Source organism: Chiloscyllium plagiosum, unplaced genomic scaffold (assembly GCF_037043375.1).
Source record: "Chiloscyllium plagiosum isolate Xiang-an unplaced genomic scaffold, Cpla_swu_hap1 HiC_scaffold_1, whole genome shotgun sequence".
NCBI lineage: Eukaryota > Metazoa > Chordata > Chondrichthyes > Orectolobiformes > Hemiscylliidae > Chiloscyllium > Chiloscyllium plagiosum.
The window spans coordinates 162,077,845-162,091,462 of NW_028270139.1; the positions used below are offsets into that span (position 1 = coordinate 162,077,845).

Here is a 13,618-nt window from a genome sequence, read left to right on the forward strand (position 1 = left end):
TGATGAGTTCCAGCTGTTACCAAAGGAACTGTTATTCAATGGGCTCCACAGGGAGATTAATTAATGCCTACCAGGTTAGGCTGTACAGGGATTATCACTGTATATCAGCATGAGCCGAAGAATGCAAGAGTGATCTGTGCAAGACAATGTTAATCTTCCAGCATGAGACTTTGAGAAATATTGTAGGATACATCTGTATCAGAACAGATGATGATGAGAGCCATTACAGCATCCAGTAAAGCTGAACCACATTTTGGGCTCCTGGAATATAAATTCTCCATAATTCTGGAGTGTCTGGGGGTGTCTGACTCACTTACAACAGTGTTGCAAACATGGGAAGCAGTTTCTCATTTTTAGAAAGCTTTTGCATTCCATCTGTGTCTGTAATAGTAGCTCACGTTTAATATCTTGTTGGCTTAGCTGACCTTAATTATGAAAGTCAGGTTTAAGAAGCTGTAGTTGGAAGCAGGGAGGAGAAGCCTGAGTTTTCTTTCTCTTCTGCCTGGAGTAGCATTGAATTGAATTAGCTTTATTGTCACATGTACTCAAATAAGTACAGTGAAAAGTTTACAATCAGCGCATTACAAAGCCATCTTAGGTACAAAGGTACCTGGGTACAGACACTTAAGATCAAATTCTAAAGAAATAAAAAAGATTAGAAAAGTAAAGAATGAAACAGTTCAGCATTATAGGTCAGAGGAATAAATTAGAAAAATAAAGAAGCAAAAAGTTTAGAGTATCAGTCTTTCTGACTCAGTCCATCCCGGCAATGAGCCTCAAGGGAGACCTCCACCCCCCTCGCTGCTGCCTGCGACTGACCCACCAACATTGAGATCACCCCACTTTAGGTGCCATCTCTTCACCACTGGGCCCACTTTGCTGACACCACTGAACCCACACTCGCTCCCCAGACAAGAGGCTTTAGGTCCACTGCCAGGCCAGGCCACCACCAGGCCACAAGACCCACTTTGGCTAAAGATGCCGCCTTGCCGGAGAGTGCTGACATTGGCACCACCATTCCCAATTAGTAGAGGAGCCTTGCTGCCGCTGGCCCCAAATGGTGGGAGGACGCTCTCTCTGCTCCTGCCACCGACCCTGAACACAGGAAGGACACTCTCTCTGCTCCTGTCACCGGCCCTGAACACTAGGAGGACGCTGTCTCTGCTCCTGTCACTGGCCCTGAACACTGGGATGACGTGCTCTCTGCTCCTGCCACTGGCCCTGAACATGAGGAGGACGGTCTCTCTGCTCCTGTCACCGACCCTGAACACGGGGAGGATGCTCTCTCTGCTCCTGTCACCGACCCTGAACACTAGGAGGACGCTGTCTCTGCTCCTGTCACTGGCCCTGAACACTGGGATGACGCGCTCTCTGCTCCTGTCACCGACCCTGAACACTAGGAGGACGCTGTCTCTGCTCCTGTCACTGGCCCTGAACACTGGGAGGACGCTCTCTCTGATCCTGCTATCGGCCCTGAACACAGGGAGGACGGTCTCTCTGCTCCTGTCACTGGCCCTGAACATGAGGAGGACGGTCTCTCTGCTTCTGTCACTGACCCTGAACACTGGGAGGACGCTCTCTCTGATCCTGCCATCGGCCCTGAACACTGGGAGGACGCTCTCTCTGCTCCTGTCACTGGCCCTGAACATGAGGAGGACGGTCACTCTGCTCCTGTCACCGACCCTGAACACTGCGAGGACGCGCTCTCTGCTCCTGACACTGGCCATGAACACTGGGAGGACACACTCTCTGCTCCTGTCACCGACCCGGAACACTGGGAGGACGCTCTCTCTGCTCCTGACACTGGCCCTGAACACTGGGAGGACACAATCTCTGCTCCTGTCACCGACCCGGAACACTGGGAGGACGCTCTCTCTGATCCTGCTATCTGCCCTGAAGACAAGGAGGACGGTCTCTCTGCTCCTGTCACCGACCCTGAACACTGGGAGGACGCTCTCTCTGCTCCTGCCACTGGCCCTGAACACTGGGAGGACGCTCTCTCTGCTCCTGACACTGGCCGGGAACACTGGGAGGACGCTCTCTCTGCTCCTGACACTGGCCCTGAACACTGGGAGGACGCTCTCTCTGATCCTGTCACTGGCCCTTAACACTGGGAGGACACTCTCTCTGCTCCTGTCACCGACCCGGAACACTGGGAGGACGCTCTCTCTGCTCCTGTCACTCACCCTGAACACTGGGAGGACACTCTCTCTGCGCCTGACACTGGCCCTGAACACTGGGAGGACGCTCTCTCTGATCCTGCTATCGGCCCTGAAGACAGGGAGGACGGTCTCTCTGCTCCTGTCACCGACCCTGAACACTGGGAGGACGCTCTCTCTGCTCCTGCCACTGGCTCCGAACCCGGGAGGACACTCTCTCTGCTCCTGTCACTGGCTCTGAACACAGGGAGGACGGTCTCTCTGCGCCTGATACTGGCCCTGAACACTGGGAGGAAGGTCTCTCTGCTCCTGTCACCGGCCCTGAACACTGAGAGGGCTCTCTCTCTGATCCTGCCACTCGCCCTGAACACAGGGAGTACGCTCTCTCTGCTCCTGTCACCGACCCTGAACACTGGGAGGACGCTCTCTCTGCTCCTGCCACTGGCTCTGAACCCGGGAGGACACTCTCTCTGCTCCTGTCACTGGCTCTGAACACTGGGAGGACACTCTCTCTGCTCCTATCACTGGCTCTGAACACTGGGAGGACGCGCTCTCTGTTCCTGCCACAGCCCTGAACACAGGTAGGACGCTCTCTCTGCTCCTGCCACTGGCCCTGAACACTGGGAGGGCGCTCTCTCTGATCCTGTCACTGGCTCTGAACTCTGGGAGGATGCTCTCTCTGCTCCTGTCACTGGCTCTGAACACTGGGAGGACGCGCTCTCTGTTCCTGCCACCCGCCCTGAACACTGGGAGGACGCTCTCTCTGCTGCAGGTTGTTTAGTCAATGGAAAGCACTGTTGTAGTTGAACCGCATCTGGCAACAAGCTAATGCAGTTCCATACCGGTGCACTGAAATTTTCATCCTTTGAACGTGAGGATGTGACGGTGTTGCCATTACCAAGATGTGAGGTTGTGGTGAATATTCTCGGGTCACGGTGAGCTTTAAGGATTGATCAGAGCAAATCACATATGGACTAAGCAAATGCTGCTGAAGAAGTTACTTGGGATGAGTTTGTCCTGGAAATGGCACAGAAGAAATTTGGATTGAAAGAGAATAAAGTGGACATTAAGATGATGTTGCACTTAAGGTCTTGGATTGAAAGGTTCCTGTTCATGAATGAGGGGACATTCTGCAGGACAAAGTGGTGAGGCCTGTGCAGGTTGATATGTCAGCAGAGTGGTGAGGAGCAATGCTCGGTGAGACATGGAGCAGTTGGGCAGGAATACTGTTGAGAGGTGGCTGAGGCATTTGCTGTTGAGGCGAAGGTGATAGATGTTATGTTTGGAATTGATAGAGAGGACTCAATCCCAGAATAACAGCAAGAAAGAGGGACGGCTGGTATTTAACAATGAGCATTGAATGGGAGAGCTGAAATGCACATCAGTGGAAAGATGCAAGTTTGCACAGACAGACCAAAATAGGAATAACAAGCCCAAGAGGGGCCAAAACAAGGGGGATAAAAAAGCGGGCTAGATCTGGTATGGCAACCAAAATGCTGACATGAGAAGTTTTGGATTACTCAGGCCTGGGAGAAATTAGGGGAGACTTGAAGCAGCTGTAAAGAGAGGACAGGGAGGAGCTGACATGGAACAGTACAAAGTTCAAGTCTGAGGCCAGGAGGCTGTGGTGAGTCCACTTAAGAATGCCACAAATGAAGAAATGTCTTGTGGTTCTATTTCTCTAAATTCCATTTAATAGTAGTCGGAATTAGGAAGCCGCAGAATAGAGGATTTCCAGATGTTGGAAGATGAAAAACAGAGTACTTTTAAAACTTTACTTTTGAGAAAAAAAAGCTACAAAGGGTTGATGGTTAATAGCAGTGGAATTGAACCTTGTATAATTGGGTTTGGGATTTTCAGTAATGCATATCCACTCTAGAAGAGATCTCCCTTTAGTAGCTCTCCAACCCACTTGAAGCAATAGGATGTTATCACTGGCATTACTATTTGAGATTTGCATGTTTCTAGCTCTGAACTGGTAATCATTGGGATCTTCTGTTAGACAAATGTTTCCCCAACCGAATTACAGAAGAGGATGTGCTGGAGGTCTTAAAACGCATGAAGATAGATAAATCCTGGGACCTGATCAGGATATTGTGGGAGGCTAGTGAAAAAATTGCAGACCCCTAGCAAGATATTTTTATCATCCTCAGCTATGGGTAATGTGCTAGAACACTGAAGGATAGCTAATGTTGTGCCATTATTTACGAAAGGCTGCAAGGAAAAGCCAGGGGACTACAGACCAGTGAGCTTGACGACAGTATAGGTAAGTTGTTGGAGGTCATTCCGAGAGACAGGATCTACATGCATTTGGAAAGGCAAGGACTGATTAGGAATAGTCAGCATGACTTTGTGCATAGGAAATCATATCTCACAAACTTGATTGAGATTTTTGAAGAGGTAACAAGAAGATAGATGAAGGCAGAGCAGTAGATGTTGTCTACACGGACTTTAGCAAGGCAACAAGGTTCTGCATAGCAGATTGATCAGTAAGGTTAGATCACATGGGATGTAGGGAGAGCTGGCCAATTGGATACAAAATTGGCTTCTGCGTAGGAGACCAAGGCTGATGGTAGAGGGTAGTTGTTCAGACTGGAGGCTTCTGACAAGCAATATGCAGCAAGGGTCAGTGCTGGGTCCACTGTTGTTTGTCATTTGTATAAACAATTTGGATGAGAAAAAGGAGGCATGGTTAATATGTTTGCAGATTATGCCAAGATTGGTGGTATAGTGGACAATGAAGAAGGTTACCTAAGAGTAAAGTGGGATCTTGAGCAACTGGGCAAGTGGGCCAAGGAATGGAAGATGGCATTTAATTTACATAAATGTGAGGTGTTATATTTTGGTAAGACAAATCAGAGCAGGACATATACAGTTAATGATATGGGCCTGGGGAGTGTTATCGATCAGAAAGACCAAGGGGTGTAGGTACATAGTTCCTTGAAAGTATGTCACAGGGAGACAGGGTGGGGAAGAAGGTGTTTGGCACACTTAGCTTCATCGGTCAGAGCACTGAGTACGGGAGTTGGGATGACATGATACGGCTGTACAAGACATTGGTGTTTGGAGTGCTGCGTACAATTCTGGTCGCCCTTCTCTTGGAAGGAAGCTATAAAACTGGAAAGGGTTCAGAAAAGATTTACAATGATGTTACCGAGGCTGGAGGGCCTGAGTTATAAGGAGTAGTAGATTCGCCAACTTCAAGTACATTTAAGTCGCCATTGGACAAGCACATGGATGTACATGGAATAATATAGGTTAGATGGGCTTCAGATTGGTATGACAGGTCGGCGCAACATCAAGGGCCAAAGGGCCTGTACTGCGCTGTAATGTTTATGTTCTATGAGAAGCTAGATAGGCTAGGACATTTTTCCTTGGAGCGTAGGAGACCTTACAGAAGTTTATAAAATCCTGAGGGGCATAGATAAAATGAATAGCCAATGTTTTTTCCCCTGGGTAGGGAACCCAAATCTGGAGGGATTAGGTTTAAGATGAGAGGGGTAAGATTTTAAAAGGGATCTGAGGGGCAGCTTTTTCACACAGAGAGTGATTCGTACATAGAGTGAGCTGCCAGAGCCAGATATAATTACAGCATCTAAAAGACATTTGGACATGTACATGGACAGGAAAAGTTTAAAGGGATATGGGCCAAACACAGGCAAATGGGACTCGTCCAGTTTAGGAATCCTGGTCGAAATGGACAAGTTGGGCAGAAGGTACTGTTTCCATATTGTCTGACTCCACCATCCCAAAAGCACTCAGAGTCGTGAACACTGCCCAGTCCATTATGCAAACCAGTCTTCCATCCGTTGACTCCATGTATATACATCTCACTGCCTTGGGAAAGCAACCAACATAATCAAAGACCACCACCACCCCCTACCCCCTACACACCTTATACTTGCTTGCACCCTCTTCCATCGGGCAGAAGATATAAAAGTTTGAATTTCACCGTCTTGATCGTAAGACCCCGGCAACAGATAGTGAGGCCAGCAGAGAAGATCATCGGGGTCTCTCTTCCCTCCATTACTGACATTTACACTACACGCTGCATCCGAAAGGCTAAGAGCATTGTGGAAGACCCCACACATCCCTCACTCAAGCTCTTCTCCCTCCTGCCATCTGGCAGAAGATACCAGAGCATTCAGTCCCTCACAGCCAGACTGTGCAACACTTTCTTCCCCAAGCCATCAGCTGAATACTGTTGAACACACTCAACTGATCTTGGTTGAAAACGCAATCAAAAATGTGTCAGTTGGCAAAACTGTCCCTTGACACAAACGTACAGAGCTAATGTGTCTAGTATTTTCCTCTACTGCTTAAATAAGGGAACCTTATAGATATAACATGCAATGAATACTGAGCCATCATCTTCCACTGTCTCTTGCTTTTAACGTGGTTATTCTTTTCCTATTTTTAAGTATACCCTCCTAAAAAATGAAAATGGTCTTTACGCTAGGATACTGAGTGCTATATTTAATGCTGTCTCAATCTATCCTGCCACCTGAGCATCACCGACTAGGTCAGCATGTTTTGCCCCTTCCCGAGTTGAGAACGAGAGGTGAGCCACCTTCTTGAACTTCCATAGACCTTGGGGTGTGCTATTAGGGAGGAAGTTCCTGATTTTTACCCAGCAACATTGAAGAAATGGCAATATATTTTGAAGTTAGGATGATGTGTGGCTTGGAGGGGAACTTGCAGGTGATGGTGCTCCAACGTATCTGCTACTTCATCAGCTAGTTGTGATGAAGGAACAGCGCTCCAAAAGCTCGTACTTCCAAATAAACCTGTGGACTATAACCTGGTGTTGTGTGATTTTTAACTTCATGATTACGGTTCTTGCTGTTTTCAAAATAGGTCCATTCATTCCCTCTTTAATAACATTCAGTTGCACTTACAAATTAATAATTGTAGCACTTTGGGTGTTCCTAACTCATGACAAGGTGCTCAGTGGTGGTTGTATTTGTGGTTTGAGCCATGATGGTGAATTCTGTGTTAAGTGGGGCTAGTGTGGCTCAACCCCACTCTGGCCGGGGACTCTGCCATTCTTGCTGTAAACTGAGACAGTGGGCTGAGAAGGTGATGATTCACTGACTTCTTTGCTCAGGGAGCTTTTCAGCTAGCTGAGTTTTTTTTTGATCCCGCCTCACCTTTTCCATTGCCCTTCCAGACAGTTACAGAATGTCCAGACATCACAGCATTCACCAACTATCTCCAGTTTCCAGTGTCAATGTCCCCTTTCCTCATAAGAGCAATATGGAATAAAAACAGCTTTGGGAAAACTCAGCAGGCCTGCCAACATCGGTGAAGAAAGTAACAGAGTCAATATGTTATAAAAGAAACTGGATATTAACTCTGTTTGTCTCTCCACAAATGCTGCAAATCTTGCTGAGCTTCTCTAGCACTTTTTAGTTATTCCACCATCTTCACGTCTTTGCTTACAGATCTCCTTGTAACAGAGATAAGGACACCCAGGGTATTGTAATACAGTGGCCAGTTCACCTTCTTGAAGGTCTTTAGATATATGGCTACCATCCATCTGACGTATGTGACCACACCTGCAGAGGCCTCATTGATTTCGCCTTGAACGTATGCTGATGGAATGGGGAGCTCCAGGGCCTCTGAGATGACCTTTTCCTGTCAGCAGAGGATATTTCTGTGCAGCACAGATGGAAACTGTTCAACCTTCCTAGCACATCTTGCTCAGTTCTCACCAACTTAAAGAAGTGCTCTGAGGAAGCAAGCCCGGTCGACTCTCAATTTGGTGTTCTCTGTAGCATTGCTGTTGTTCCACACTTTCTGACTCAGTTTCAACATGTTGGGTTCAGCTTTTGTAATGCATATTGATTACAGCATCAAGAGACATGTTTCTGGTGATTTTAGATACGTGAAGCTGTCATTGATATTATCAATGCTGATAGATGACTAAATGGCAACATTTTTGGACCATGATATTTGTCTTCTGAATCCTGCTGGCCAAGCCAAACTCTTCACAAGTTTCAGGGAATGTGTCCATTTGCAGCAGCAGCTGTTCCTCAGTATTCAGTGTCAGCACAGCATCATCAGTGCAGGGCGACTCGCGATGAGGACTTGGCACACCTGTATCCTCGATCTCAAGTTAGCAAGACTGAACAGCTTTCTGTCAGTCTGGTATGTAAGTAAAGAGCTCCTGTGGATGACCTGAAGGCATATAACAGAGCAAAGAGAAGAATATGCCATTGAGTGTCAACAGTGGAACACAATCCTGTTTGACCCTATCTCAAAGGGTTCCGATGTTGCCCTGTCATAGCTGACCTTACCTATTATTTTATTATAGAGATACATTGAACAGCTTTTATGTGCAGTTAATTTTTTTTCAGCAGGCTTCCTCTGCTTGCTTGGTCAAATGCCTTAATAAACTCATATATACCTTCATTGTATATGAATGTATATGGATTTTAGCAAGGCGTTTGATAAGGTTCCCCATGGTAGGCTCATTCAGAAAGTAAGGAGGCATGGGATACAGGGAAAGCTGGCTGCCTGGATACAGAACTGGCTGGCCCATAGAAAGCAGAGGGTGATAGTAGATGTAAAGTATTCAACCTGGAGCTCAGTGACCAGTGATGTTCTATAGGGATCGGTTCTGGGACCTCTGCTCTTTGTGATTTTTATAAACGATTTGGATGACAAAGTGGAAGATTGGGTTAGTAAGTTTGCCGATGACATGAAGGTTGGTAAACTTGTGGACAGTGTGGAGGGCTGTTGTAGGCTTCAGTGAGACATAGACAGGATGCAGAGCTGGGCTAAGGAGTGGCAAATGGAGTTCAGCCTGGAAAAGTATGAATTTATTCATTTTGGAAGGTTAAATTTGAATATAGATTACAGGGTTAAAGGCAGGATTCTTGGCCGTGTGGAGGAAGAGAGGGACTTGGAGTCCACGTGAAAAGATCCCTCAAAGTTGCCACCCAAGTTGATAGGGTTGTTAAGAAGGTGTATGGTATGTTGGCTTTCATTAGCAGGGGGATTGAGTGTAAGAGCAGCGAGGTTATGCTGTGACTCTACAAAGCCCTGGTTCGACCACATTTGGAATATTGTGTTCAGTAATGGTCACCTCATTATAGGAAGGATGTGGAAGCTTTAGAGAGGGTGCGGAGGAGATTTACCAGGATACTGCCTGGGCTGGAGTGCATGTCTTATGAAGGAAGATTGAGGGAGCTCAGGCTTTTCTTGTTGGAGAGAAGAAGGATGAAAGGTGACTTGATAGAGGTGCACAAGATGTTGAGAGGCATAGATAGAGTAGATAGCTAAAGACTTTTTCCCAGGGCGGAAATGGCTATCACGAGATGGCATACTTTTAAGGTGATTGGAGAAAGGTCTGGGGTGATGTCAGAGGTAGGTTCTTTACACAGAGAGTGGTGACTGTGTGGAATGCACTGCCATCAGTGGTAATAGAGTCAGATACATTAGGGACATTTAAGTGACTCTTGGATAGATGCATGGATGATAGTAAAATGTAAGGTATGTAGGTTAGTTTGATCTTAGAATAGGATAAAAGGTCACACAAATAGAGGGCCGAAGGGCCTGTACAGTGTTGTACTTTTCTATGTTCTGTGTTCTAAATTGCTGCATCTTCTTGGAGAGACAATGGCCTGGTGATATTATAAACTATTAATCCACAAACTCAGCTAACGTTCTAGGGACCTAGGTTCAAATGCTAACCTTGGCAGATGGTGAATTCAATAGGAATCTGAAATTAAGGGTCGAATGATGACCACAAAACCTTTGTTAATTGTCAGAAAAACCTGTCTGGTTCACTAACATTCTTTAGGGAAGGAAATCTGTCATCATTACCTGGTCTGGCCAACGTGTGACTCCAGACCCACAGCAATGTGGTTGACACTTAACTGCCCTCTGGGCAATTAGGGATGGGCAAAAAATGCTGGCCTAATGTGCATCACATTGAGCAAATAAAAAATAATCTCCTGGACAGAGAAGATCATATCAATTGTAGAGCTTCCAGTTCTGAAATCATATTGGGGTTGGGGTAAATGTGTTCAGCCAAAACTGTAATCTGACAATGGCAACATGAGCAAGTACCAGATGCCTTTACAGCTTTGTAATCACTGCGGTCACCCTTATTTTTGGACAATCTTTGCATCATATATATCAGGAGGCACAGCCCCAACTTCCACGAGAGACTTGTTGCAGGAATGTCGGTTTCCCCATGCTCAATGAGATCAGGCAGTGTAGCATCAGCACTCAGACCTTTTTTACCAGGGCTTCCCACGTGCCCCGAGCATTACCTGTATCCAAGGACATCTGCATCTTGTGGCATGGTTGTAATCAATAATCATTGCCTCCTGCCAAGTATTCTATTGGTCCTTACTTTAGGTAGTATGTTAAGTTTTCTCACTCAGATCTCTTTTATAATTAATAAGAACAAATTACTTGGTTTTAATGACAGGTCCATTTCTGTGACATTAACCTCAAACTAGTCAGCATTTTTCCACTTCTTCTTTCTATGGACTGAGGAATCTCAAAGTAGGTTCTATTTCATCCCTTCTCCCTTCTGTGTACTTGTTCAGTCCCGTCATGGAACTGTCAGATTTTATCTGGGTAGGAAATGGTAGCAGTGAAGCACAAGTAGCCTCCATCCATTCTCATTTATCTTCCCTAAACCATGATATCTGAGGCATGATGGCTGTGCATCATGGTTCATGACCACCTTTATGTTGACATTTCTCAGTAATTTTGGATGTTCTGATTTGGGGATTCTATCATGCTCCTCATCTAACTGCTCTTTTAACTTTCTAATGCCCCATAGCCTTGGAGTATAGGTACATATGAAGCGTCGGGGGTAGTCTCTGCCATTTGAATTGGGCTGATCACTCATAACATGGTGGCTCAGTGGTTAGCACTGCTGCCCTACAGCACCAGGGTCCCAGGTTCGATTCCAGCCTTGGGCGACTGTCTGTGTGGAGTTTGCACATTCTCCCCGTGTCTGTGTGGGTTTCCTCTGTGTGGGTGCTCCGGTTTCCTCCCACAGTCCAAAAATGTGCAGGTCAGGTGAATTGCCCATGCTAAATTGCCCGTAGTGTTAGGTGCATTAGTCAGAGGGAAATGGGTCTGGGTGGGTTACTCGTCAGAGGGTTGGTGTGGACTGGTTGGGCCGAAGGGCCTCTTTCCACACTATAGGGAATCTAATCTAATCTAATAATGCCTCGCTTGTGTTAACTCCCTGGGGCACAAGCCTGGAAAAACGTGTTGATGAAAGACCTTGGCTGCTCAGACTTGACTATGTTCCAAAATTCCTGTGTAACACCTTTATAACATTCAAAGCATTAAAATGATCTACATTTGCAGTTTGAAAAATGTGTTGCTGGAAAAGCGTAGCAGGTCAGGCAGCATCCAAGGAGCAGGAGAATCGACGTTTTGGGCATAAGCCTTCTTCACGAAACGTCGATTCTCCTGCTCCTTGGATGCTGCTTGACCTGCAGTGCTTTTCCAGCAACACATTTTTCAGCTCTGATCTCCAGCATCTGCAGTCCTCACTTTCTCCTACATTTGCAGTTTGCCTTTTTCTGATAAGTTTTGCATCTATTGAATGGGTAGTTACCAAAGCACATAGAGACAGCGTTCCAGAGACCAGAATCTCCCTGACCTGTTGAATACAAGCCAGAAAGATTACATACTTGGATATTAGTCCACCTTTGGGGTCTGCCCAGTATTTTTTGTCAGTGTTTATTCCCTTACACATGGTATCCATGTCACAGTGAAGCCATTTACCCACAGACGGAAATTTGGTTGATGGGTACCAGGGTGGAACTACACATAGAGTGGTGGCCAATCTACGAAGTTTTAGCCTAGACCTATAAGATGCTCTGTTTCCAGGTGTCACCAGGAGGAGGCACAGCTGAGGTTTGTTGTTGGAGAGGCGGGCAGGTGAAAGACTAACACTGTCTTCGCATTGCAGTTATCCCACAGTGTTGACTGAAAATGAGAAGCAAACACAAAAGCATGCAGCTTTGACCTACTCACTAGATACATCAGCCTGTCAATGCTGGGTTAGTTCCTGTCTTTCTGTCAAACAGCCATTAGGTTATTATTCATTCAAGAAACGGCCTTTCTATTTGTTCATTTAATCTTGGAAAATTGATGATTTAATATCTGACGGGGGTTTTTGGTTGATTTCTCAGGGCAAAGTAGCTCAGACAGCCTGCATGTCTGCCTGCAAACACCTCTCTACATCTCTGCTACAGTTGCTGCTGGACACTGAAGTCAAGCAGATCACCATGGGAGCCTTAAAACAGTTCAACATGGACATTGAAGAGTGTGAGCGTAAGTGACCAAAGTGATATTTTCTTCCATTTATTGCAGATTTTCCCCTATTCTCAAGCATATACTATTGAATTGTTTCTACGGTATCTTGCATTTGTATCTTGCCTTTAACGTGGAAGAAGGTCCCGAGACACATCACAGGTAAGTAATCAGTCAAAAATTGGATATAGCTGTCCAAAAGTTTGGTCAAAGATAGATTTTAAGTGCAAAAGGAATCAGGAAATGAGAGAGAAGCAGAAAGATTAAGGGGAGATATTTCAAAGCTTAAGTCCACTGCAGGTGAAAGCATGGCTGCCACTGGGAAGCAGATGGGTGATGGTGGTGGAATGAGGGGTGAGCTGAAGAAAATCAGGAATAGTCAAGAGCACTTGATATCAGAGGCTGCTTCCTCACGTGAAGAGTAATGGCAATCTGTAACTCAACTGCCCAAAAATTGGGGGAAATGGCTCAAGGAACTCCGTCTGTGTGTTTGTGCTGCTCTTTCCGAGTTGCCATCATTCAGATGAAACATTAAACCAAATTAGCCACCTCAGGTGTACATAAAGGTTCCAGGATGTGGATCTGCCGCTGTTGGACTGAGGTGGACAAAGTTAAAAATTACACAGCACCAGGTTATAGTCCGGATAAACCTGTTGAACTATAACCTGGCGATTTTTAATAAAGGATCCATTGGTGATAAGCCCTGATAAATTCACCCCTGTGACCAATATTTATTCCTCAACAATCATTTAAACCCAATAATCTTTCATTATCACCATGTTGGTAGTGGGAGGTTGCTGTGTGCAAATTTGTTACTACATTTCCTACATTCCAATAGTAGCCATTTCAACGTTACTTCATTGGCTGTGAAGCCCTTTGAGATATTCAGACCATATCAATGGTGCTACAGATATACAATTCTTTCTTTCTTTATATTTAGATATGCAGACTTATTTTCGAGCAGACTCTTGTAGTATAGGCCAGTTGTGTGCTCACTTGGTGGGCGGCACGGTGGCACAGTGGTTAGCACTGCTGCCTCACAGCGCCAGAGACCCGGGTTCAATTCCCGCCTCAGGCGACTGACTGTGTGGAGTTTGCACGTTCTCCCCGTGTCTGCGTGGGTTTCCTCCGGGTGCTCCGGTTTCCTCCCACAGTCACAAAGA

At 46.1% G+C, this 13,618-nt stretch overlaps 1 protein-coding gene across 2 annotated transcripts in view; it reads left to right on the plus strand.

Moving 5' to 3' along the window:
* LOC122549998 (exocyst complex component 6B) overlaps positions 1 to 13,618 on the plus strand; it is a 697,687-nt gene that overhangs the window by 550,962 nt on the left and 133,107 nt on the right. For both annotated transcript variants that reach the window (XM_043690482.2, XM_087991883.1), the window contains exon 19: positions 12,335 to 12,476. In XM_043690482.2, the coding sequence (XP_043546417.2) occupies positions 12,335 to 12,476 (142 nt within the window). The remainder of the gene's footprint in view (positions 1 to 12,334; positions 12,477 to 13,618) is intronic.